The 26,565-nt window shown below is 53.3% G+C and overlaps 1 protein-coding gene across 1 annotated transcript in view; it reads right to left on the bottom strand.

Annotated features, from left to right (window-relative positions):
- The window catches only part of TRAPPC10 (trafficking protein particle complex subunit 10), an 86,572-nt gene that overhangs the window by 15,014 nt on the left and 44,993 nt on the right, over positions 1-26,565 (bottom strand). The window contains 10 exon segments of the mRNA XM_053902986.1: positions 3,080-3,309; positions 4,125-4,283; positions 5,309-5,450; positions 6,426-6,940; positions 10,872-10,984; positions 11,303-11,443; positions 13,315-13,406; positions 14,178-14,254; positions 15,279-15,393; positions 15,992-16,138. Of these exon segments, the coding sequence (XP_053758961.1) occupies positions 3,080-3,309; positions 4,125-4,283; positions 5,309-5,450; positions 6,426-6,940; positions 10,872-10,984; positions 11,303-11,443; positions 13,315-13,406; positions 14,178-14,254; positions 15,279-15,393; positions 15,992-16,138 (1,731 nt within the window).

A 26,565-nucleotide genomic window follows, 5' to 3' on the forward strand; every position in this document is an offset into this window, starting at 1 on the left:
TTCAGGTGTAAAGTTAGGTTACTTGAGACTTCCGGTTTCTTGAGGTGGGCATTTATCCCTACAAACGTCCCTGTTAGACCTGCCTTTGCCATATCTGGCCAATTTGGGTATGTCCCATCTCCATTTTCATTTGTCGCAAAGCATGTTTGGATTTCTCTTTTGAGTTCTTGTTTGACCTAGGGGTTGTTCAGTAACCTGTTGTTTAATCCCCGCATATCTGTGAATATCCCAGTTTTCTTCATGTAATTAATTTCTAGTTTCATACTGTTGGGGTCAGAAAAGATGCATCACGTGATTTCAATCCTCTTAAATTTGTTAAGACTTGTTTCGTGGCCTAATATACAATCTATCCTGGAGAATGTTCCATGTGCACTTGAAAAAAATGTGTATTCTGCTGCCTGTGGACAGAATGTTCTGTAAACATCTGTTAAGTCCATCTGGTCTAATGTATCACTTAAGGCCAATGTCTCCTTACTGATTTTGTCTGGATCATCTATCCATTGATATAAATGGGGCATTGAGATCCCCTACTATCATTGTATTGCTGTCCATTTCTCCCCGTAGGTCTGTTAACATTTGCTTTACATACTTAGCTGCTCCCGTGTTGTGCACACAAACATTTACAAGTGTGGTATCTTCTTGTTGGATTGACCCCACTAAGTAACACTCTCCCCCTTGTCTCTTATTATAGTCTTTGTTTTAAAGTCTATTTTGTCTGATGGAAGTCTAGCTGTTCTAGATTTTTGATCTCTTTATTTGGTTTCACTTCAGTCTGTGTGTGTCCCTGTATCTGAAGTGAGCCTCTTGTAAGCAGAATATACACGGGTCTCGCGTTTTTTACCCATTCAGCCGCTCTGTGTCTTTTGACTGGACACAGAGTGAGTTCGTTTAAAGCAATTACTGACAGGCACATGCCTGTTGCCATTTTTGTTGTTTTCCGACCGTTTCTGTAGTTTCTCTCTGCTCTTTTCTTCTTTTCTGTTATCTTTGTGCTTTGATGACTTTGGTGGTATGCTTATGTTCCTTTTCTTTCTTTTTTGTGTATTTGCTACAGGGTTTGGCTTTGTGGCTACCACGTGGCTTACATGTGACACCTTGTATCTGTAACAATCTATTTTCAGTTAATACTGAAGTTTGATCCCATTCTAAATTTCAACACTTTTACTCTTCCTCGCCCCCACATTTGATACTTTTGAGTCATGCTTTGTATCTTTTTATCTGTGTGTTCCTTAATGAGTTATTATAATGGTAGTTATTTTTACTACTTAGGTCTTTTAACCTTCACATTAGCTTTATAACTGATTAACCCAGTACTTTTACTATATTCTTACCTTTGCAGTGAGATTTATTCTCTCACATGTGTTCTCGTGAACACCCTTTCTTTTCAGTTAAAGAATTCCCCGTAACAAGGCCGGGTTAGTGGTGATGAACCCCTTTAGCTTTTGTTTCTCCGGAGAGCCCTTTCTCTCTTCTTCACTTCTGAGTCGTAACTTTGCCGGGGAGAGTATTCTTGGTTGCAGATTTTCCTTTCAGTGCTTTGAATGTATCGTGCCTCTGCCTCTGGCCTGAAAAGTTTCTGCTGAAAAGTCTGCCGATAACTCAGCATCACGTACGTGTACATAACAAGTGGTTTTCATCTTGCTGCTTTGAAGAGTCTCTCCTGGCTTTTACTTTTTGGTAGGTAATTATAAGGTGTCTTGGTGTGGGTCTCTCTGGGTTCTTCTTCCTTGAAACTCTCTGGGCTTCTTGGATCTAGATGCCTGTTTCCTTCCCCAGATGAGGGAAGTTTTCAGCCATTACTTCTTCAAGGAGATTTCTGACCCTTTCTCTCTCCTCCTCTGGAAGCCCCATGATCCAAATATTAGTCTACTTGATGTCTTAGGAGCTCCTAACTGTCTTCACTTTTTTTCATTCTTTTTGCTGCTCTCATTGACTGAGTTCCACTGACCTCGAGTGGCTGATCCTTTCTTCTGCTTCATCTGGTCTGTGTTTCAGTTCAGCCGTTCTGTTGTTCACTCTGCGATTTCTCTTTGGTACGTTCTTATATTTCCCACCTCTGTTGAGGTTTTGTGTCCATTGGTTTTTCTCCTGTTTGGTGAGCGTCTTCGTGACCATCACTTTGAACTCCTTATCGGCAAACTGTCTCCGTCTCACTGAGATGCTTTTTCCTGAGGTTTTATCTTGTTCTTTCCTGGGAACATATTCCTGTTTGTCCATTTCGCTGGACTGTCTGAGTTGGTCTCGATACCAACTGGGAACACCCCCCTCTCCCAGTCTGGAAGGAGCGGCCTCGTGTAGGAGACGAACCTCGTCATTTAGTCCCGTCCCGGCTTTCGGTTGTCACTCAAACCTTCGTGCTGTCCCAGCACCTGTTGTGTCTTTGATACCTCCCGCAGTGGAGGGTGTGCCAAGACTTGTCATTGTCCCGGAGCGGAGGGTCTCAGCACGCAGATTCAGGGTGACTGGAAGCCAGGCCCACCGGCAGCAGCTTTTTAAGGTGTACAGATACGTACAGTCCTGTGGGGCCATTAAAAACCCTCAGAAGTGACATCTGTGTGGCAAGACATGGACATGCCCGAATGAGCACAACGGCAGCTACGCAGTCCTTGAGCTGAAGGACCGTGCATGTGGACCTAAGCCATGGATCTCTCAAATAACGGTCCATCGACATCAACATCAAAGCGTAAAATGATGGCGCTTCCTCCTGGCTAAGTCTAATGGCGTTTCAGTGGGCAGAAATGGAAGCACACCAAGACGCGGAACTCAACCTAGCCTCTTCATCAAGACAAATGGACTACAGACCCAAACTTCCCTCCCCTAAGCGAACATTCTCTCTTACGATAAACCGTCCTTCCCTCTCGAGTTGGTGTAGGAAACTTAGAGCCTGTTTGTCTCTGTCCTTGCACGACGTACCCCTTATCTAAGAAGGGGTGATTCGAAGCTATACATGCTAAATCCAACGAGAGGCTGTGACATCAGGAAAGGGCAATCTGCCACTTCAACAGAAGCCCCCTCGTTCGCGCGAGCGCGGCAGGCAGAGGCCGCCTTCCCGGGCTGAGCAATTCCAGCCCCTCCTTACTTTGTGGTCTGTGGTAGCCATGCACTGGCCAGCTTTCTGTGTGTCCTTATGCTTCCCGTGGGACTCTGTCATCCCCAGCACGCTGCTCTCTCCTCCAGTTACTGGAGCTGAAGGTAAAGAGAGAACTTCCAGTTCAAATTCAATCACGTGGTACGCAGGAGCAGCGGGCAGACTGATGCTTGTGACCTTGTCAGACGACTGAACCCGGAGCAATGCATCAGAAGCCTTTTCTAGGAAAGACAGAAAGAGTCACTTCTAACACATTCCCTCCGCTGTTCCTTTCTCTGCTGGTAGGTGATAGGCTCAGCAGTGAAGGTCCAGCCCAACTCCTGCTGCTGCTACGTGTACAGAAGAGTGTACTAGAAAAGATTAAGGTGGGAGGGCAGAGGCAGGAAAATCGGGAACAAACCCTCTAAGACAGTAATACTGTCTGGAGGCTGGCTGGCCGTGGGCCACAGAACGGTCGCTGTGCTAAGTCTGAAAGCAGAAAAGGGACACTTCCCACAGGGCCCACCCATGGCCTACTGTGTGCTTCCCTGCATCACGTGCTCCCGCTCCGTCCCACCACCAGACCAACGCCTGCCCAGAAGGGGACCAGTGTCCTCTCTCCGCACCTCCTGCCTGGGGACCGGGGGACACGGGACTTTTTGAGGGCTTCTGCCCAGTGCCTAAAAAGGCTGATTTGCTTTTGCTTTTTGGTGATGGGGGTGGGGGTGGGGAGGTAGGAGGAGACTGGAGGCTGACAGGGCATCATCTTGGAGCAGGGACCCAGGCCATGATGCTGCATTACAAGTCCTTAGCAAGCTCAGCACCGCCTGGCCACCAAACATATGCACGGCTCTCAGTCCATCCCCCCCCCCCCCCCCCCCCAAATATAATGTCCCATCCAGCGACAGGGTCCTAGCCCACCTACAGGCAGGCCATTGCCATGAGAGGGCTGCAGGGAGAAGTGGTCCTCAGACACCGCCTGAGCGCGGCCTGGACGACAGGCGCCTTACAGCCTCACGCGGTAGGGTCCGCCTTCACCAGGTGACTGCCGCCTCACCTCTCGTGTTGGAGTAGATCACTGCTCTGTTCTCTGCGTGACACAGGATGAGCATGGCTTCCGCGTTGCTGAGCTGCAGGCTGTCCCCGTTTTTTACTGTATAATGGCCAGTGGTGACAGTGAACTTTACCTTCTGAGGGATACCAGCCAGAAGGCTATCTAAAGGGAAAAAGACAGCGATCAGTATCACAATCAGCGGACGGAAGGCCTACCGCGAGGTTAAAAGGATGCTCCGTTTCTCCTACTAAACCAGATGTGTTCCCTTTAGGTGCTCCATGATCCCCCCACGGCCCACCCCTCCACCCTCACTCTTCATCTCGGTGCTGTGGGGTGCACAGTTGAGGGGGCCCTCGCCGGGAACAAGAGAACCTGAGACCCGTCAGTACCGAGGAGAGACCTGGGGATCACAGTGGCAACCACGTCTGTGAGGGTCTCAAAACTGATCTGCCAAAAAGGCAGCGAGAGAGAATCCGGTAAGGACACTAAAGACCGGACGTGGAATCGAATGTACTGCTGCTATTCAGAACCGCTTCTGGCTTCTTCGGGTCAGGTCTGGACCTTTGGGCAGAAGGTGCGGCCACTGCTTTCTCCCGGAAGGAAATGGAGGGCGGAGGTGGGCCGCGGTCTCCGTGAATCCCACCCCAGGACGGGCAGAAGGAAGAAGGCAAGAGGTGAGGAAGAGGGAGGAGGAAGAAACAGGTGAGGGGGGCGGGAAGGCGCAGGCAAGAACGGGAGCGAGGGCCATGGCCGGGAGCAGGGTATGAGCACCGCGACCGTGGCGCTCGGAGCACCTGGGCCCTCGGGGCCACGGCGCTAGGTTCGTGTCAGCAGAGGCCCTCCGGTGGTGCCGTGGAACCGGCTGAGACGGCTCAGCACCCGAGGGCCTTCCCTGGAGGCCATGGGGGCTTTTTTTAAAAAAAAAGAAAAGTAGGGAGTATGGAGAGATTAAATAGGAAAACTGCTTTCCTTGACTCTTCGTCCCAAATGGAAGAAATAAGCCAAGTAAATACGTCGTCTTCGGCCTCAACAGCTGAGAAATTCACTCGTCCGCGCTTTTAATTAAGCGCCACGTGGTCTTTGCGCCAGCTCCTCCTACTCTGAGGACTTAACAAAAGGACGGTGGCTGCGGAGAGGGACCGGGGGACCCCTCGGGGAGGGCCCCGCCCAGCCCGGCGCCCACTCACCGGCCAGCGGCTCGACGCGCAGTTGCGGCTCCTGCGAGTACACGTCGTACTGCACCGGGGGGTACAGGTGGGGGAGGACGAAGCGCACCGGGCCCACCGAGGCGCACAGCTGCCGCAGCGTGTACGTTCCGGGCTCCCTGGCCTAGAGGCACAAGCGGGCGAGTCACCCCCACCCCTGTACCAATCCGATCTCTGGATCTATGTATGGATCCTCCGAGGGAGGGCTGTGCCGTCCTAGCCGGCCGTCCCCGCCCCGCCCTCCCCCCTCCGCCCTGCACTTCCAGGGCCAGCCGCGCACGAGGTCGCTCGGGAGCGCCCTCCATCCCCGACGAGGATTTCCTAAGTCACTGAGGCGTAACTTTGCCCTTCTGCTTCTAGTCCGTTATCTTCAATCGAACAAACTGGCGTTCTCTCCGACGGGTGTTTACTGGAACATCCGGCATGAGATCGGAGCCCTGCTCTGGGCCTACACTATGAACTCGTGACCAACAGCGAGCGGTCCTTTGCGCTGGCCCCGTCTTCAGCCCAGGAACTACAGGGCTCCCTGCCTGAGGGCAAGGTTTGGAAGAGAGGCCAGAGACGCTAATTTGACAGCCGAGCAGCCAACAAAAGGAAACAAAGTTTAGTGTGACAGCGTGCTACCTTCTTTGAAAGCACAGGCCAACAGACGGTATTTTTTAATACCAGTGAGAACAAACAGAATTATCCACGTTAAGAACTTCTTTCACAACGCATCAACTGCCAGGTGCCTGGGTGGCTCGGTCAGTTGAGCATCAGACTCTTGATTTCGGCTCAGGTCACGATTCATGAGAGTGAGCCCCACGTCCGGGCTCGCGGGTGGAGCCTGCTTGGGATTCTCTCTCTGCCCCTCCCCGGCTAGCAGGCTCGCACCCTCTCTCTCAAAATAAATAAATAAATAAACATTTGCAAAAAATGTATCAACTGCCACAAATCTGTTTAAGTATAAAAGATTTTTTAAAACGTCAGTCTATTTTTCTTTAAGGATACAAACAAAGCCCAGGGTAGGACACAGAGACGCCACACTTCCAACAGCTGGGGCGACCTCGACACCCTCCCCGACCCGTCTTTAAAGCCGGCTCCCCACCTCGACACGTACCTGCGTCCTGAACGTTATCCTATTGGCCCCTGGTTCCAGAGTCACTCCGCTACATTTCAGCGCGTGGGCCCCGTCCTCCAGAGCCACACCGGAGGACGTTTCTAGGGAAGCGCTGCTCTCCTGCCTCCTCAGGAGCATGTGAACATTCTTGCATATAATCCCCGTTGTGTTCAAGGAATTGTCCGAAGGACTTCTCTCGAACATCTCATACAACTCCGGCGCGGGTAAGTTGTTCTGGGGCACGGGGAGAGGCGAGGTCTCTGTCGGAAAGCTAACGGTCCCACTGGACGTCTTGTGCTTGGTCAGCCACTCGGCGGTCTTGCGGTAGTTGTTTTTCTCGATGCCGAAGTGGACGTTGATGGCGACCTGCTCCACGTGGACGGGCATGGGCATCTGGCTGCACAAGGTGATCTCCACGGACAGAACCCCCCCGACGTGGACCACGGCGTTGGAAGGGGTAAAATGGAGGTCTCTCAGTTGTGCAAAACAGTGCAGAGGGAGTACTATTTTCTGACCTGCAAACGCACATTACCACGAGTTAGTCCCCAGGTGTCACCTTGGCTCGCCTGCAGGCGGCGGGGCCTCGGTCGCTACCGGGCACGAGAAGCAGGAAGCGACGCTATTCAAAGGGGACGGCGGAAACCCCCCGGCCCCGCGCCGTCTTCGCACAGCTAAACGAGGTATTTGGTCAAAAGGGAAGCATAAACACATGCCCAGATAACTCCTGGAAGTCATAAAATGTGAACAAATTAAGGTCTGTAAGCTCTGTTTTGGCAAACCTAAGAGAAAAACAGGTCAATTAAGCCCTGAATTTCAAAACAGTATTTATAAATAGTCCAATTATTAGAATTGTTTCAAAGAACTCCACCGCTTTCCCACCTAAAGAAATTCTCAGGTAAAGACGCCACGTTCCCCCCATATATCCGGAAATAAACCCAGGCGCCTGCCAGCCTATGAAACCAGCCAGTGGGGAGCCCTGTGTCCTGGACCCCCAGAGGGCAGCGAGGCCACAGCCTCCCAGTTACTAAGCGGGAGAACCCACTGTACTCTCTGGCCTTCTTTCTGGTTTGTCACAAAATGTACAAGGCTGCCAGACTGGTAAGTTTATTAAACACTAATCAACTCAAGGGAAGACTTGCGGAGATTAATGTTCTAAAAGCACTTGAGGGGCGGCGTGGGTGGCTCAGTCGGCCGAGTGTCTGGCTCTGAATTTTGGCTCAGGTCACGATTTCCCGGAACATGGGCTCCAGCCCCACGTCGGGCTCCACGCTGACAGCACGGCACGGATCCTGCTTAGGATTCTCTCTTCCTCTCTCTCTGCCCCTCCCCAGCTCTCATACATGTGCTCTCTCTCTCCCTTTTAACTATAAATTATAAATAAATAAACTTTAATTAAAAGGAAGGAAGGAAAGAAGGAAAGGAAGCACAAGCGGTCAATCGTAGACTATCTTAGTCCTACAGAGACGTCGTCAAGGAATGCTGGCAGGAGGCGTGCCTGTGCGGTCTCACATATGTGTCACATAAAGCAGACGTGGCACATGGCTCTGCCAATGACCATTTGGGGCACATTAAAGAATCTAAAAGGGGTGCCTGGGCGGCTCAGTCGGTTAAGCGTGGGACTTCAGCTCAGGTCATGATCTCACGGCTCGTGGGTTCAAGCCCCGCGTCGGTCTCTGTGCTGACAGCTCGGAGCCTGGAGCCTGCTTCGGATTCTGTGTCTCCCTCTCTCTCTGCCCCTCCCCTGTTCATGCTCTGTCTCTCTCTGTCTCAAAAATAAATAAACGTTAAAAAAAAATTTAAAAAAAAAAGAATCTAAAAAAACACGAACAAACCAATGCCATGTTGCTCCTGAGAAACCATCCAGATAGCTCAATTTGAGTGAAATGCACCCCAGCAATCAACAACCGTATATCTACCTACCTGAAGCCAAAATCTTTGGAAACACTGGCTTTCAAGTACTTAAAAACTGCTATAGACTGCACTGTGGTCAACCCCATCTTCTTTTTTAAGTTTATTTACTTTGAGAGTGAGAGAGAGAGAGACGGAGTGCATGCACACGAGCGGGGAAGGAGCAGAGAGAGAGGGAGAGAGAATCCGTGCTGTCAGTGAGAGCCTGACATGGGGCTCAATCCCACAAACTGTGAGATCGTGACCTGAGCTCAAGAGTCAGAAGCTTAACTGACTGAGCCCTCAAGGGGTCCCACTGTGGTCCCCCTTTTTAAGTGGAAGTCCTAGCCCCCAGTACAATGGTATGTGGACATGGGCCCTTTAGGAGATGATGAGGTTTGGATGAGGTCATGAAGCGTTAGTGTCTTTATCAGGAGACAGTAGAGCGAGTGCTCCCCCTCCCTCGCCCTCCCCCCCACCCCTCTCCGCCCTGCCCCTCCCACCCCACTTCTGTCTCTCCTGTTGCCACGTAAAGACACGTCAGGAAGACAAGCCTCATCAGAAACCAACCTTGCTGGCACCCTGACCTTGGACGTCCAGCCTCCAGAACTGCAAGAAACAATGTCTGTTGTTTGAGCATCTGGTGTGAGGCATTTTGCTGTGGCAGTCTAAGTGGACTAAGGCAGTAACTATCTTAGATGAGCACTCTTCTTGAAAAACTAAACACGAGGAGCTAAATGTTACAATAAATTTAACCTCACCACACAGCACCACTTACGAAATGGATCTGCCGAATCTCTGGCCTAAATCTAAGCCTTTCAGACCTACCTTCCTAGGTGATGCTCCCTTGAGCAAACACTCAACAAATTCCACAAGGTGGGGAGCCTGTGAGACAATGGGCTCGATGCCTTTAAAAGGTCAGCATCTTACAGCCCAGATGTCACACAGTGGACAAAGGGATAAACAGAGTGCGGTCCATCCATACGAGGACTACTTTCGGCCACGAAAAGGAAGGAAGCACCGACACGGGCTGCGACATGGATGAGTGCTAAAAACGTGACGCGCGGGGACATGAGCTAGTCACAAAGGACCACGCGAGGTTGCTCCATTTACGTGAAATACTCAGAATGGGCATCTACAGAGACAGAAAGTGGATCAGTGGCTGCCAGGGGTGCGGGTAGGAGGAAGGCTGGGAGAAAGAAGTATGAGGCTTCTTTTGGGGGAGACAAAAACGTTCTAGAGTTCACTGTATGGAGATGGCCGTGCGTGTCTATGAATGTTCTACAAGCCACTGAATTGTACACTGCAAATGGGTGAGTTGTATCTCAATAAAGCTAGTATATTAAAAACAGCATATTAAAAAAAGGAAAAGAGACGGGAAGAACTGTTCTAAATTAAAAAAGAAGCGAGGCATCTGGCGGCTCAGTTGGTTGAGCATCCAACTCGCTTTTGGCTCAGGTCACGCGCTCACAGTTGCGAGATCAAGCCCGTGTTGGGCTCTGCACGGACAGCGCGGAGCCCTTGAGATTCTCTCTCCCTCTGTCCCTCTCCCTGCTGACGCTTTCTCTCTCAAAAAATAAAAAACTAAAAAGTAATTAAAAGAGAAGTGAGATATAACAATCAAATGCAATGTGTGATCCCTGACTGGACTCTACTAAAAATACTTTATAAAAACATTTCTTTTGCACCATCGAGGAAGATTTGAATATAGACCACTTAGCAGCTGAAGTCAGAACCTTGCTCTTTGGGTGGCTGGGGGCACCCTTGATTTCAGAAGGCCACGCTAAGCAGTTTCAGGGTGAAGTGTGTCATGTGGTCTGGAGTCACTGCCAAGTTCAGCAGAAAGAAAGATACAGATACATGTTTGCCACACGGCAAAAGTTAACAGCTGCTGAATCTAGGTGGGTAGCCTGTGGTATATACTGTGTTATTTTTTTACTTTCCCACAGTATTTGAAAGTTTTCACAAGGAGAAGTTTTAAAAGCGAGTCTGACCAGGGCTGTCCGTCAGCTGGTCAAGTTGAGTGTCTGTCAGAAAGAAATGAGACAAATACCACATGATTTCACTCATATGTGGAATTTAAGAAACAGAACAGGGCCACCTGGGTGGCTCAGTCGGTTATGCGTCTGACTCTTGATCTCGGCTCAGGTCACGATATCACGGCTCGTGGGTTCGAGTCCCGCCATCGGGCTCTGTGCTGACAGCGCGGAGCCTGCTTGGGCTTCTCTCTCCCCCCCTCTCTCTCTGCCTCTCCCCTGCTCGTGCTCGCTCTCTCTCAAAATAAAAAGGAGAAAACAAAACGAACAAAACGAAAAGAGACAAAGACCTCTTAAATACAGAACACACTGGTGGTCGCCAGAAGGGAGGCGGGAGGGGCGGGGATGAAGAGCACACTTGTCGTGACGAGCACGGAGCGCGCAGACAACCGCTGAATTGCCACGCCCACACCCGAAACAACTAGAACGCCGTGCGCCAACTCTGCTTCAGCGCGAAGCGGGTTTTCAAAAGTGAGGTTCTTCAAAGCACCCCCCGCCCCTCCCCGCAAAGAGCGGGTCTGACCTGGGCTGTCCGTCTGTCGGCTGGCAAAGCTGAGTATCTCCCGGCAGAAGTGCTTCCGTTCGTCCTCAGTCAGGTGGTGATCGCTGGCCAAAAGGCTACTGGTCTGAAGGTAGCTGGAGGAGAGTCAAGGATCTGAGAAGAGGCCCCACTCCCCCAGCGGCACCGGCACCAGAGGCTCCCGGTCCCCAGAGCCTCCGCATGCAGCCCGGCGCGGAGTCTCCTCGGGGCCTACGTTATCAGGAGCTCCAGGACAGACGTGAGACGTGCTGACTAGGCCCCTAACTTACAGGCGGCCCGGTCCGTGAGCACGAGGCGGGCTTCTCCTCTCTTCGCCGTTGGGTGTCTGCCAAACACTCACCGTGGGCCCCGCTGCTCGTACGGACAGAAAGCAAGTCTCCTATTTCGCGGGGAATATTAAACCCAAAGGATACTTTTCGGTCTGTCCAAGGTGTTTCTGACACTCGGCGAGTTGCTTCCTCGTGTGAGTGATGGGCAGCGCCCAGCCCTCAGCCAGGTAGTTCTTCAGTGCTCCCTGCAGGTACACTTCCGCCTTCTGCGGAGACTTTTTCCTCCTTGCAAACCAACACACAGAAGCTTTCGTCATGGTTCGTGACAATCCCGCCCTGCCCGCCGCCCCCTGCACCGACCCTGTGCCGTCTGAGTCCCTCTCTGGCGCTCCCCACGGGAGCAGGACGCGTGGGAAGGCCAAGGGCGAGGCGAGGTGAAGGACTCATCCACGGGGACGCGGCCGGTTGGCCAGGAAGCGCTGACGCCCGCGTCCGCCCGCGTCGGTGCCACAGCACCTGCTAAAGTCGGGCACACGCAGAAGCGGTCCGTACAGCCCGACTGAGAGGGAGCTCGGATCGGCTCTGAAACTCGGGCAAACGGCCCTCGCCAGGCCTCAGAGATTTACAGAGAACCCGGAAGAATTTAAATAGCAACACACATCGCCCAAGAGGATCTTCCAGTCCCAGTTTAAACCTTCAAGATGTTTAGAGTAAAACAGGGCACAACTGAGGAGAGCTTGCCAAAGCCTCGGTGACGACACGGACCCCCGTCCTTCCCTGGAGGGTCCGGGCTCTCCTGAGCTCGCTAGACAAAGGCCAGCGCGGAACAAGCACTCGTCCGCTCTAGGCACCCTTGGGAGACCTTCCAGTGTTGACTAGCCTACTCTTGAAGAAGTAAGGTTCTCAAATTCTCAAATCACATAAATTTGCAAGCTATCAAATGACGCACGTCGGTATTCCTACGTCCCCGTGTTTCAAAGGGGTCAGAACCTTTAATACTTCTTCAGTTACTATCTCTAGCCAAAGATTCTCATGTTCTAGAGCAGGCAGTCTACAGGCCAGTGCCCAGCCCCCGGACACGGAGCCCAGCGGCCCCCCAGCAAGTCTGCGGCAAGCGGGGGCCGGGAGCCGAGCCTCTGGGCGGACCAGCGCCAGCCCGCTGGAGCTCCCGGCCTCGCCAGAACCAGTGTCCGGGGGGGGCTCGGCTCACAGCATCCGAGGGGGCGGCCTCTTCGCTCCAACTAAAAACTCACTCCTCAGATTTACTAGATGGAGGCTCAGGAGTGCCACACTCTAGCCCTGTCCTCAGGTGTGTGACTGGCTGGCGGCTACGAGCGCGTGTGGAAAACTAGGAAGTTCCCTCAGACGACTTACGAAGCCCTCTGCGGCCACTTTAATCAGTGAAAGTAAATTGCCTTTTCTGGTTTCGGCTAATAAAATTACTTTGTTAATGACAGATTTCAAGATATAGTCTCAAACACACATTTAAGCAAACGTAACCATCTTTTCCCTTATGATTTACATCCCTTTCCAGGGCTCTGAGATAGCGAGCACACCGCCAGCTCCTCGATGGGCCGATTTCATCAGCCACGTGAGAAATACGCGGAGTCTTTTCGACTCCAAAGCTGGCGCTGGTCTGCACCAGGCACACCGCCCCTCAACCCGCCACGAGCACCCCACTCTCCTGGACGTTGACATCACTGACCTCGAGGCTTTCCATCTTCCAGAAGACAACTGATGTAACTGGGGAAAATGCTATATAACAAAATACTTACGAATCGGTATCCCAGTTTATGCCACTGGATACAGATTTGTAACCATTTCCTCATAATTCTTTCCTTAAGTAAAATTATTACATACCGTAGATGTTATGTATACCACCTGCGTATATAGTTACGTTACGCTAATTTAACTAAAGAAACACAAAGATCACAGAGCGATCACAAAGAAACACAGATATTAAGAGTAACAAGCTGAGAAATCTCTCCATTTGGTTTTTAGAAGAAATAGAAAAAAACACCTGATAACGATTGGCTGACATATTCTACATTTTTCATTCTACACATTTATGTACACTTCGTATTAACCCCATACCTGACATTCTTAGTACATGTCTGAAACGTCTGAAACTCAAAGAAAATTTCAAATTCAATTACATGTAAAACTCTGCCAGGTCCTTCCCAACAAACTTAGCAGACCGGAGCCTTCCGATGCTCGTGTGCATTTCGATGGCCGCGTGGGACAGATCCTGCGGGAAAGCGGAAATCCGCATGAGCCCGTAGTTGATCGCCAGGCAACCCCACACGTATCTACCCAGCACTGAAGCGAAAGACTTCGTTGTTAACAACATCATTGTTTATGTCTATTTTTGTGCTGAGTTTTTACGTGATGTGTGATTTATGCAAAGTCATTAACTTGTACATAAATTATGAAGCCTAATGATAAAAGAAATAGGAACTCAGCAGGCATAGAGTATTTAACTTCTCAAAGTACTTTCCATATGGGGTAACATTTTTAGTATTTTTCTCACTTTCTGGACAATAGGGACAAAAACGCTCTATCAAATGCTCCCACGTTACCTGCAAGTCAGGAGTCCGGCTGGCCCACCGAGCTCCTACCTACACTGCGCTTCCTACGGTCTCTCTAAGTCGAAATCTTTTAAAATGAAGCACAATAGGTTTGTTCAAGTCTACCGTATTTTCTGGTATGCACAAAACCATTCATTGGCCTTTCTTACAATTTCTATTGCATTGAACGCGCAGTATCACTCTGAACAAAATTATAAACATCCAAAGATGCTTTTATGCCTAATTATGGCACCAGGGATACCAATGCACATTTAACGAACAGCAACTATCCTGGGTGTCACCCGTAGTTCCCTAGGGCACCCACCAAGAAGTGGAAAAGGCCCACAAGGAGGAGGTCCCGAACACTATCCCATTCTCAGCCCCACGGTCAACAGAGCCTTCTGGAGACAGCCTTGGGCCGTGGGTAGACAGGTATCACTTGTAATACTTACTAAGTAGTGTTTTTCAAAAGCTTCTACTGATGATAATGCTTCCTTGAGCTTCTTATAAGGACTCTGAGCTGTGTTGGCTTAAAAAGAAATGAGAGTCCTTATTTACCCTCAGTCCTTTTCCATCCTTATTCATCCATACCTGTGTGTAAGAATTCTGAGTGATTCTGAGCCTGGCAGTTCTAACTAACCAACCCGCATTGTCCCGAGCGCTCAAGGCCTCCCGCCCAGTCTGCGCCCGGCCACCCTGACCCCAGCAGGCCATCCTCTGCACACACGGGGTGACCGTCAGTCACTTACGCAGAAGCCGCTTGCGTTTCTACGCACCTCCTCAGACCCGTCATGAGTCTACAATCACCCTCAAGTGCCACGGGGACAGGCACTCACCTGCACCTGCTGCCTGGGGACCCACAAACAGCCGTGCCCCCCAGAACTCCATCCCTACTTCCGTGCTCGTCCAAGCAATACAGTCACGAAATAGTCTGAAACCCTTCACGTGCTGTTTCATTCCCGACTGAGACCAGAGTCTTTAATCACATCGCTTCCACAACGATCGGAAGTGGTCTCGCCCGAGTGGTCACCACGGAATGTGAACACCGCACGGCCCGCCGGCTACTTTCGGTGTGCCCGCGGGCCAGACCTCAGCAAGGCTTCGGCTAAGTCACACTCTTCCGTCTCAGTTCACACCTCCAAGAATCGGGAAGGCTCCTTTCAAAGGGCCTCATGACCTAGGAGTAGTTTACGGAGTAAAAGGATTTCTCTGGCCATACTGTTAGGAAACTAGGTCCCCTGTTAATTCAGAGGGAGACTGGTGCATTTTGACTCCACACAGGCTGTAAAAAGTCACGATCCGCTCATTCGAGCCTGCGAGAGACTCAGAAACGTTTTTTAAAATCCTTCCAATTTCTTACGCTATCTCCAACATTTCTTTACACTATTAAATGGTAAAATACTCTGTGTATTAATCTGGTCAGCTAACAAGGAGCACAACTTCCCAAATGGGAGCAATTACACTGTTAGAATATGAATTAAATGTGGCAAGATGCAAGGGACGTCTTCGTTACTGTCCACTGTGCCAGTGCACAGACACACATCCAAAAGTACCTGTTTCGGGTCGCTCAGCTCCCAAACCTGCCAGAAGATCAACTATCCTGTTGAGGTCCTCTGAGTTAGGTCCTTTTTCCGACACAAGTCCGCACAGATAGCCCAAGGACTTTAGCTGTTGAGATAAACCCACCATTTTCAGTTATTTACAGAAGTGATCAGCAGAGAATTTATGAATTTGAATATACAAATTAAAATCCAACTAAATCCTAGAAGAAATTTAGCCTTCCTATCCAAATAATTCTTATCTGCATACAAAAACGTATCTTACCGGGACCATCTCGGATTCACACCCGTGTGCAAGAATTCCGAGTGATTCCGAGGCTGGCAGTTCTGAGCTTACGCCACTAACCAACCCACACCGTCCTGAGCCTCCCAAGGCCTCCCGCCCAGTCTGCGCCCGGCCACCCTGACGCCAGCAGGCCATCCTCTGCACACACGCGGTGACCGTCAGTCACTTAAGCAGAAGCCACCTGCATTTCTACACACTTCCGGCTTCACCCTTCTTCGTACCCCCTCCCCCAATTCCTGGTGTGGAACATCTTCAGCAGTCAGGGAGCCATCTGGTGCATCCCTGCTACCAGACACGCCCTGAAGGAACCAGAACGGCCCGTGCAGTGACCCAGCGGACGCTTCTCCAAACAGCTTCCTCGGCCCGTCCGCCCCAGGCGCACAGCCCACGAACAACGCCCACATCTGCCTTTGGCAGTTACCTTCTCGGTGGCATAGCTCCATAAGCCCACAGTGTGGGCAATGTTCGAGTCTATCTGTGCCCGGTCACAACAACCTTCTATCCTCTGCAGCACCTCCAGACAGCTCAGGAACACCCAGCAGTCCAGAGCGCCAGGCGGGACAGAGACCTGGAGGGTGTAAGTGTGGCCGTGAGGACAGCGCCCAGGGAAGGCACCGGAACCCCCACGTCCTAGTGCGCCCCTTCAAGCAGCGGCCCAAATAACGGGCCGCCATCTGCAAAACTATCAGGGGAGAGAAGGGACGGAACAATAATCCCATCGGCTCGCTTGCGGCGAGGGGAGGGGTGACCTACGTCCAAACACGGTATTTGGTTTTATATTTCCCACGACAGGAGAGACCGGGCAGGGATAGAACGTTCAATATGTTCTGGAAAGATCATTAAGAAAAGAAGCCCACAAAAAGGGTGACTGTCAACACTCACTCTGAGTCTGAAGAGGCCACATGACAAAGGGCAGAGGCCAGGACCTCAGATGAGCACCGGGCCCCATTTCAGAAAGATCACGCTCCATACGTGAGATGCGAACACCAAGTAGCTGTCAGGTGACACTCGGGAATTATACGACGTGGTAATCTTCTCAGGTGTCATTATGTTTGTTAAAAAGAACTCTTGCTGCCTCGAGATACACAGTGAACGACTACCCACAATTAAAACATGATGTCTAAGATCTGCCTAAAACTAATGCAGGGGAAAGTGGGCAGGGACACGGATGAAACAAGAGAATGGTCGTCTGCTGCAGCTGGGGCCGGGTCACCCAGAAGTTCATCCCATTATCCTCTCGACTGTTGTGTGTATTTGAGCCTCTCCGTTAAAGGACCAGTAAGATAAATATTACATCACCGCATACACAAAAAACCATCAACTGCACAGAACCAATTCTGAGATGCACTTTTTCCCACATTTAAGCACCTCTGAAATAGGAATGTGTCTCCCATCGATGGCATCTAACACATACAGTTGACAGGACCGACCGTTTTCTTGGCGGCACTAATGTCATGAGGGATCTTACATCTGGTATCCCAGTTTGCTGAGATATGTTAATATGAACTATTCAAAAATGGGAACGTCAGAGGTAATTCTACACCAGGTGACGAGGGAAGCTGCTAACGCTGACAAAAAGCCTCCTTCAACACACCCTGAGCACAAATAAAAGGCCCTGGAACCAACTAGAAGGAACCAGGGTGCCGTTTCATGGTCCTGTAAAAGCCAAATTGCCCCGTCTCTGCAAAATGAGATGAACCATTTAGATGTCTGAGGAGAAAACCTGGCAGAGACAACGGACCACACGCAGGGACGCGCAGAAGAACTGTCAGCAGGACACAGCCCGGGAGCCTGATGGGGCACGTCCCTCCCTCCCCAGTCAAACCGGGGTGGGCTCTCAGTCAGCTGACTCGGCTCGGCGGGCCCTCCTGCGAACTAGGTGCCACACGTCCCGGGTACTGTCACCTTCCAAGACCCTGCGACCACAGGCAGCCGTTCTGTGGAAACTTCTGCTGAACGCCACCTCTCCTCGGGCACACACTGGTTACTTGCCCGCGAGAATAAAGGGCACGTATCAAGGCTGCGCACCGTGCTTCTGATTCGGACGAACCCAGAGAGGGAGAGGGAAACCCCAGTCGTCACAGCAGGCGGCTGCCGCAGGGAAGAGCACAGGGAGAGAGCCTTGGGAGGGGAGCACCTGAAGGGACCATGGCGGGGAGCACTGAGAGGGGCTGCTAAAGAGGGCACTGACAGGGCCGTGTGGGGGGAGCACCGGGAGGGGCTGCAGGGAGGAGCCCTCGGGGGGACCATGGCAGGGACCACAGTGAGGGGTGCAGGGGGGAGCTCTGAGAGAGAACACGTGGGCAGGGGAGCACCGAGAAGGGCTGCAGGGGAGCAGGGGGAGCACTAGGAGGGGCCATGGGGCAATGGACACTGAGAAGGGCCAGGTGTGGGCTGGCAGGTTTCCGGGATCGGAGCACTTGCTGGGGGGAGCGAAAGTGGCCAAGAACCTGAGAGTGAGGCACCCAGAGGGCACCCGCGTGCACGTGCAGACCCTAAAGAGGCACACGCCGCGATATGAGGGTTTTAGTTCATGGAAAGACCGTGGAATAGGTATGTTCCTGGCATCTTTCTTTTCAGCAAGGAGCAAGCACCGCCCTCTGGAAAGCAGTGTGTAAGAGAAAGCAGTAGGGGCAGTGAGCGGCAGCTTTTCTGGGGGTAAAGAGAGCAGCACTCGTGGCAGCCACTGGCCGCTGCTGGAGCTCCGACTTGCGCCGCGGCGGAGGCCAGAGCCAGCAGAGCGACCCGGCCGGCAGGTGCCGCACAGGAACCAAGGGGAGGCGCTCTACTACCCAGACCCGGCGCTTGTTCCGGGACCGGAACGGGTGCCCCCCAGCCGGCCCCTCCCTGGCTCCCGCAGGTCCGCTCGGTAACCTCAGCGCTCTCACTGGCTCCCTTCGCAGAGGTGACCGCAGCTCCTGGCACTTCCCGGCACACGCCCTCTTCCGTGGAAGCTCCTCCTGGGGGACACGTGCGCGTTAATCGGCACGGCCCGCGGCACCTCACAGCGCCCCCTGATCTCGGGCTTCGAGGTGCACCGGCCTCTCGACCTGCTTCTTACGTGTGTCCGTCCGTCTTGGCTCCCAAGCAAATCCCAACTAAACACCCCAAAGGGACCAGCGACCCTCTGCATGCTTCTCAACACATCTCCGGGCCTGACAGAGCCGGGCTCCGGCAGCCAGGACTTCAGAAGTGGCTCATCTAAGACTTCCAGAAACACTCGTGAAACAAACTTCGCTTAAAATATAATCGTAGCCATACTTTCCTCATTGCTTTAAAAAACTAAGTTACGAACACATACGGGGAGATGTGTGAAGGATACAAATCCTAAGTTTAGAGCTCCGTGAAGTTGTACAAATATAAGCAGCACTCAAATCGAGAACTGACCACTTGGGTTTCCTTAGAAGGTCCCCTCGAGGCCCTCTTCCCGGTCAGCACCCACCCCAAGAGGAACCCCTTTCCGTCCTCTGTCGCCACCGGCGACTTCTGCCCGATTGCTGCCCTTCCCATGAGCGGAATCACATGGAACGGACGGGACAGTGCAATCCCACCTTGCCAGGCTTGTCAGAGGCCTGTTCCTACCGCTGGGCCGTACGCCTTCCTACGGATCCGCCACAACGTATGCGTCCATCCGCCCGTCCGCAGGCCTTTGGGTGGTTTCCGGGCTTCGGCTACTACGGGTAAAACTCTTGGTAGTGCTGCCCGCCTCTCTAGGGGAGCAGCCTTCTCAGACTCGGGAGACCCCCAGCCCCCGGAACCAATCCACATGGGAGGAGAAGGCGAGCAGCATTAGGTGCCCCTCTCCTGCAGGGATCCCTGCGGCATCAGGGCAAGGAGGAGAGATCGACACTGGGCCTCTCGGGATGCTCACGGCCCACGGGAGCCACGGTCTCTGGTAACAGCTGCACGGGTTCGGCAAGGGGCGGTTATGAGAGCCGCCGTCAAGGGGGGCTGAGAACACGGGCTCCCCATCAGACGTCTGTCACCTCCCGGTACAGGCGACTGGTGACCCGGTCCTAAGCCAGGCTGTCTGGAACACAACCGCACCGGCTCCATCCTTTTCCAGGGAACCCAAGCCAGGACGTCAGCCAAGGTCAGACCCTCCTGCCAGTTCACAAGCTCCTACTGTCTTTCGGCGGGACTCATTTTTCTTGGCACGTACCTAGGAATCTGGGATTGCTGAGTCCGCGGACAGGCGCGGGTCGCAGCTTGAGCAGACAGTGACAAAAAGTTTTCCAAAGCGGCCGCACACATTTGCACTTGTATCAGCACGTGCGAGTTCCGATGTTTGTCTGGTGTCGTCAGTCTTTTCTAAACGTTCTTTCCGTCCGCTGTGGTACAGCTTGAGAATTGTTGCAAAGTCCCACGAACTCTGGGAAAGAGGGCTTGTTTACAGCCACAGCAGCACGTCTCCACGAGATCCAGCTCTAAACCCACTCAAACAACCCCGCTGGCCTCTGCAGGCCGGTCTGGGTGTGGCGGCCCCTGCGGGACACACGTGCGTCAACAAACACTCGAGTGTGCCACGGGACTCACCCAGGTGGCGACAGCCCCCCGAGACCCACAGCCCCCAACCCCACGCCGCCCAAACCCAGCAAAGATGAGCCCCTCCTCTGCTGAAGGCGAGCCTGCCACAGCTCTGCGTGTCGCTTGGAACCGGGCGGCGGGCTCAGCAGCTCTTGACAAGGATGGAACAAGAAGGATGCTGACCACCTGTCCACAGACTTCTGGGCCTTCTGGAGAACCTCTTTTGTAAACGACAGACTTTTAAAACTGATTTCTTAATACAGGTGTCACCCACTATCCGCAGGCACAGCGTTCCCATGAGGCCTTCGGCAAGTCCTGAACGGCATAAAGTGAACACGCGGTTACCCCTAATTTACGTGGAAAAGTTTCCGAGCGTTTCCAGACCCCAAAACCACCTCTCAGGCTCTTCTGCTCCCCGGGACCCGTTTCGCTAACGTGCACAAAATCGGTCGCGATCAAGCCCGGCGCTCAGGGACACGGCTCAGAGCTGAGGCGGCCGGAGGCTGCGGAGCTGCGTGCAGGTCCCGGGGCCGCGCAGGTGCACGCCGCCTCGGCTACGGCCCCTGCAGAACAGACTGGACGCTTCTCAGGTTTTCTTCCCTAAAAGCAGGAAGCCTCTCCGAGACTTCTCCTGGTCGGTGAGAACAGGTACCTAGACAAGCCCTTTGTAAAGCAAACTTGGGAAAATCGGGGATACCTGTGTTTCTTCTTTAGTTTCCTAAAGCCCCCCCTTTCCTTGTACCGCTGTTATTGCTAACCCAAGAGCTGTTTTACCATTTTCTAAGCCTCAAGTTAAAGGCATTCTTTTTATTCTTGTTAAACTTACATTTTTTCTAAGACCAAACACTAAAAACATAGCATCCTAAGCACCCCAGCGTGCCCACCCCCTGCTGGAGAATCACACGCGCAGTGCCCCCCACCACCGGCCCCCTCCAGCCCCGCCGGATGCCATCCCCTTTGCACACCCATCCCTGGTTAGACGCTTCACAACAGACTGCTTTTGCTTAATTTGAACGTTGTACACACGGATTTAAAACGTACATATTCCTCCGCGTGTGACTTGTTTCGCTCCCGTGTCCAAGTCCATCTGTTTTCGCTGCTGTCTGCTAGTCACTGCCCACACAGACCACGACTGTGTCCCTTGTACGTGACAGACATCCGGGTGACTTCGTTTCCGGCAATTCCGAATCCTGCTGCCACGAGCATTTCTGCGCTCATCTCCTGGGGCACGCACGTCCGTGTGTCCGTGTGTCCGTGTGTGTGCAGACGCCGGGGCGGCCGGCTGGGTCCCGGGGTGCGTGTGTGTTTCGCCCCGGCAGGCACTGCCGCACAGCACAGCTCTCCCCAGGGAGGCACCGGGTCCCACCCGGCCACGTGTGGGCATCTCTCTGCCACCAGTCTGCTTTCACTGTGATGAAGGAGATGAAGTACCTCTCCGTATGCTTTTCGGCCATTTGGGTATCTTCTTCGGCCTATTTTTCTACTGATCTGTCAGTCTTTTTTCGCTGATTTGCAGGGACTCTGCATCCGGGCCAGAGCCGGTCCTGACCGCATAACCCATGGGGTTCAACTCCGCGGCCTCTTCACTCGCTCGATGCTGGGCGTTCACACGCACGTAGAAGAGAAGTTGTGATCTCCGTGTAGTCCGGCCTGTCACTCTTCTGCAGTCCTGGGTAACAAATACCTGCCGGCCTCCAGGCCATGGAGACGTTCTCCCATGCTATCTTCCAGAAGCTCCCCTGTTTCACCTTTCGTGCTTAGACCAAAACTCCACCTGGGATTACTTGTGTGAGGTATGAGATCAAGCTTTATCTCCACGTGTGTTTAGTAGACACACAGAATAACTTTTCTTGAATCCATTTATTTAAAATATACCCCAGGGGCGCCTGGGTGGCTCAGTCGGTTAAGCGTCTGGCTTCGGCTCAGATCGTGATCTCACGGTTCTTGAGTTGAGCCCCACGCAGGGCTCCACACTGACAGCTCAGAGCCTGGAGCCTGCTTCGGATTCTGTGTCTCCCTCTCTCTCTGCCCCTCCTCCACTCACACAGTCTCTCTCTCTCTCTCAAAAATAAACATAAATAAACAAATAAAATGTGCCCCGATGGGATCACCTGGGTGACTCAGTCAGTTAAACGATTCTTGATTTCGGCTCAGGTCATGATCTCACGGTTCGTGGGTTGGAGCCCCGTGTCGGGCTCTGCGCTAAGAGCACGGAGCCTGCTTGAGATTCTCTCTCTCTGCCCCTTTTCCGCTCATGTGCTCGCTTGCTCTCTCTCTCAAAATAAACTCAAAAAAAAATTTTTTTTAAATGTGCCCCAAGTGCTCTAGTTCTGAACCCTGTCCTCCCCACCGGATTACGCCCTCAGTCCCTGGCTCTCCTCCCTGCTCCATCTAATCGCTGGCCTCCCTCTGCCCTCTGCCCCGCCAGGTCCCTCGCCTGCCATGGCTCCGCAGCGACTCCTTACCAGACTGTGGAACAAAGCCCAGGCTTCAGGGTGACCTACAAATACTTCCATCATCTCCTTGAAACCCAGCTTCTAGCACCTCTGCAGCCTTCCCGACAGGGCCTGCCTCGTCCCTTAAGTTCCAGCAAGACTGAGCTGCGTCCGAGTTCCTTCAGTAAAACTTCCTCTGCCTCACACGTGCTCGCATCTGCCGCCACAGGCCACATCCGCCTGGCAAATTCTCCCTCGGGCTACTCCTTCTATTGAAAGCAGGCTCCCAGGGATGGGGTTTGGTCTATCTTGCTCTCTGCTGAAAATGCAGGGCCCAGAACAACGCGTGCCCGGCACAGCCCGGGTGCTCAAGGAGTGCCTGCTGAACGGAAGAGTCCTTTCCGACCCAGCTCGTACAAGGCCACCTCTAGAAATCTTCCCTAGCACACGGCAGGCGCCAGTCCGGTTTGCCGAACTGAACTGAAGCAGCCGTGCAGAGCTGCGGCCTCTGCGGCCTCGACACTCCTCCCGCCCCGACCGCCTGGCGACAGCGATCTCTGATGCTCTGCTCACCTGGCTGGCTCAGTGCCCTCGGGCGCGGGTCTCCCGAGTTCTTCCTCATCTGCGCGCCCGACCCCCCCACCCCGTGTTTACCCCGGTGCCCTGCAGCCATCGACTGATTCCCGAAGGACTCTTGGCAGCCCCTCTTCTCTTTTCCCGAGAGCCACCAACCCTCACTGGTTCTTCCTCGGCAACACCTCCGGCATTCACCTGTCCTCCCGTCTGCTCCTGCTGCTCGGCCAGCTCAGGTCCGCGTGGCTCACGGTCACGCAACAACTCCACCTGTCCACGGAGGGGCCCCGCGGAGCGCCTGGAGCAGGACACGCCCAGCGACCCGGAGCTACACCCCTCAGCTCCACCTCTGCTTCTGGCTTCTGCTGAGCCCGAACCTCGGGGTACCAATCCTAGGGGCCGGCCTGGAAGGCACGCCTTTTCTGTTCCATCCAGTTTAATGTGGAAGCTTCTAGCACACGTGGCCCCCGCTCACAAACTGGCAGACTGGCCACGATTGGCCTCTTGTGCATGGCTCCGGCCAGTCTCTAGACCAGGTCACTCTTCTGGGATCCCGAGCCTTCCTGGCCTACCCTGTGAACATACTCAGAACCGAACCCAACAAAAGACAAATCGGTACTGAGGGGGACACGTTTTTATTTACTTTATTTTATTTTTTAATGCATAACTTTTAACGTTTATTTTTTGAAAGAGAGAGAGAGACAGAGAGAAAAAGCGTGAGCAGGAGAGGGCAGAGAGAGAGGAAGACACAGAATCCGAAGCAGGCTCCAGGCTCTGAGCTGTCAGCATGGAGCCCTGCATAGGGCTCGAACCCAGGTACCCTGAGATCCCGACTTGAGCCAAAATCAGACGCTTCACCGACTGAGCCATCCAGGCGCCCCATGGAGGACACGTTTTTTAAAAAATCATTTGGGCAGTCATTGTAACAAATGTATAACGGCCTTCTAGAAAATATCTTCCTTATATTCTCACTCATAATTTGGTAAACACTAAAATATCTGCACGTTATTACCTTTTTTCTTACCAAAAATGCAGGGAAATAGGAACTGCTCGGTTAACTGAAAAATGGGAGGATCTTTCTGGAAGGCAGTTCTACAATGCACACTAAAAGCTTTAAAAACACGTGTCCTTGAAAGGGCAAGTCTACTTGCATGAATACATCATGTAGAGACAAATGGATGAGAATACACACTGACACAAATCGCAAATAATTCTGAGCAATTCAAATGTTCAAAATAGGACTGATTAAACAACTCCATTTCTCTGTAGACAGAAAGGCCGTAGACCGGAAAGGAAACCTCCTGCCGTCAGGACATGCAGTGACATTTTCTTCTGTATGTTTATCTTTACCTTCCAAATTTACATAGAGAATATATTCAACTTTTGGTAAACGGAGAGAAAATCTTTTTGAATGTTGTCCAAAAAAAAGAGAAACCCTGTGAAAGCGTCATCTGAACTCGCGCAGCACTGGCATACTTTAGGGATGTTCCCTCTCGATCCCTCAGGGCTCACAGGGCAGGCCCAATCCCCAGCCGTACGCATTTTGAACGAGAGCTGGCCCAGGCTCTTCACCGGCACCCGTGATGTGGGACGCCAGGCCCCGTGACAGAGGTGGGGGCTTGCTCCCACGGCATCTGGCCACCGCACGGCCTCCGACTCTCAAAGAAGATACTTTACGTCAATGGCTAAAATCAACCAGGCGGTTGTTACGAGGACACGTTTTACAAATCACAAAGGCAAACGTACCAGCGTCTTCTGCTAAAGATATGTCGTAATTGGAAATGCACACACAGGCTGTGTAACACTCAGGCTTAACAGACTTCACAAAAGCGGCCTGACCCCAAAAGAGCCGCACACGGGCCCAGCCTGCAAGCTGGCCGGGTCGCCGGCCTCTCCGTCCGCACACGGCACCGTCGCAAGCCCCCCCGGCGGGGGTCAGAGCCACAGCTCCGCACTGGCCACTGACACGGATGCGAGAAACACCCCACCAAAAAGCTATCCCAGACGCCGGGAACCGAGTCTGTTTTTTAGAGTAGAATTACATGTACAGAAAACGTAACTGATTTGGGGTCTTTGGGATTTTGAAAGTCTCTACAAAAACTTAAAAGAAATCCTAAGAGTAAACTTTTCTCGGTAAGTGCCAGCGGAGAAACTGTTACTCGGGACCTACCAGTGTTCTCCCTCGGCCAAAACCAACCTCCAGAGAGGCTGAGATGACAAGTCGTGTCCGAAGGGCGGCCACACGCAGGCGCTGCGGCTCTGCCCCCTGGATGCGCGCCGCCTCTTGAGGCCTCACCACCCGAATGGCGGCTACGGGCCTGCCTCCACCTCACAGACGGAAGAGGTGAGCCCTGAGGGGTGAGTGAGTCAAGGTCCCCGGCGGGGAGGGGCAGGTGGGGTCCAGGCACAGACAGTCTGGCTCCGGAGCCCCCCCTCCCAGCCTGTGCTAGACTGTCTTCCCCAAAGCCGACCCTCACAAGGACACCTGACGACGAGATTACGGCCAAACTGCCGGGACGGGACAGGGGGCGGAGGGAAGCTCCCAGCGGACAGCTACAAGCGGACGGCTGACCCCACGCGAGAGCGGGTGTCGCGTGAGGACCGCGCAGGCTCGGCCGTGGGGCGAGCGGAGTCGACAAAGGAGGTCGGCAGCTCTGGGCCCCGCGCGGTTCAACCGGCAGGCCACACTTCCGGGGCCCGGCTGCTGCCCGTGGCCCTCGTGCGGCGGGGACGCCGAGGGACGGCCCGGCACGCGGAGAAGAGGGAACGAGAAGGTGGGTCGCTGGCGTGGAGAAAGGGAACGCGGACAGTGGGGTGTGTGTCCCCGCCCCGAATCCAGCTGTGGTCCACGCACAGCAAGCAGGACGCGGCAGAACCGGAGAGGTGCGATGCAGTCAACGTGACTGAAAGCGGGGGGGCCTCCCCCGGAGGAACGGTCGACGACGAAGACCACTTGACTCAGGAAAGAAGGGAGCGGAAACGTGACCGCAAGGGCTGTGAAGTGCACAACACGACACCGAGCAGGTGCCGAGCCCTCGGGGCACCTGCACGGGGAGGACGAGAGCCTGCAGAATCCTACCGCTTCCGGCTGACTTGCCGACCCCGAGCCAGGAGCGGCTCCGGACAGAGCCCATGCCACCTGCTGCTCACGCGCCTCTTTCCAGCCGGAAGGGTGCCCCATTTCCGCATACTCCTGCCACGGCCAGAAGTATCACGGCGCTCGGGAGACGAGCTGGGGTGGGCGGCAGGGCCACGGAAGAGCGGGCCACCACGCACGTCCCCATGTAGCCCACTGGCCCCGTCTGGTGCGTCGGGACAAGAAGGGATCCGTGGTGGGACCAGGACACCTGGGAGCCGGCATCTGAGGAAATGGTCCCCCCATGCCTACCCTGTGCTGGTGTCCCCGGGCAGGCCTCCCAGATCCGGGGAGCTGTACTTAACGCTTCCGCAGGCTCTCCCG

The sequence above is a fragment of the Panthera pardus genome, unplaced genomic scaffold (genome assembly GCF_024362965.1).
Source record: "Panthera pardus isolate Hobbes unplaced genomic scaffold, ASM2436296v1 HiC_scaffold_16, whole genome shotgun sequence".
Taxonomy (NCBI): Eukaryota; Metazoa; Chordata; class Mammalia; order Carnivora; family Felidae; genus Panthera; species Panthera pardus.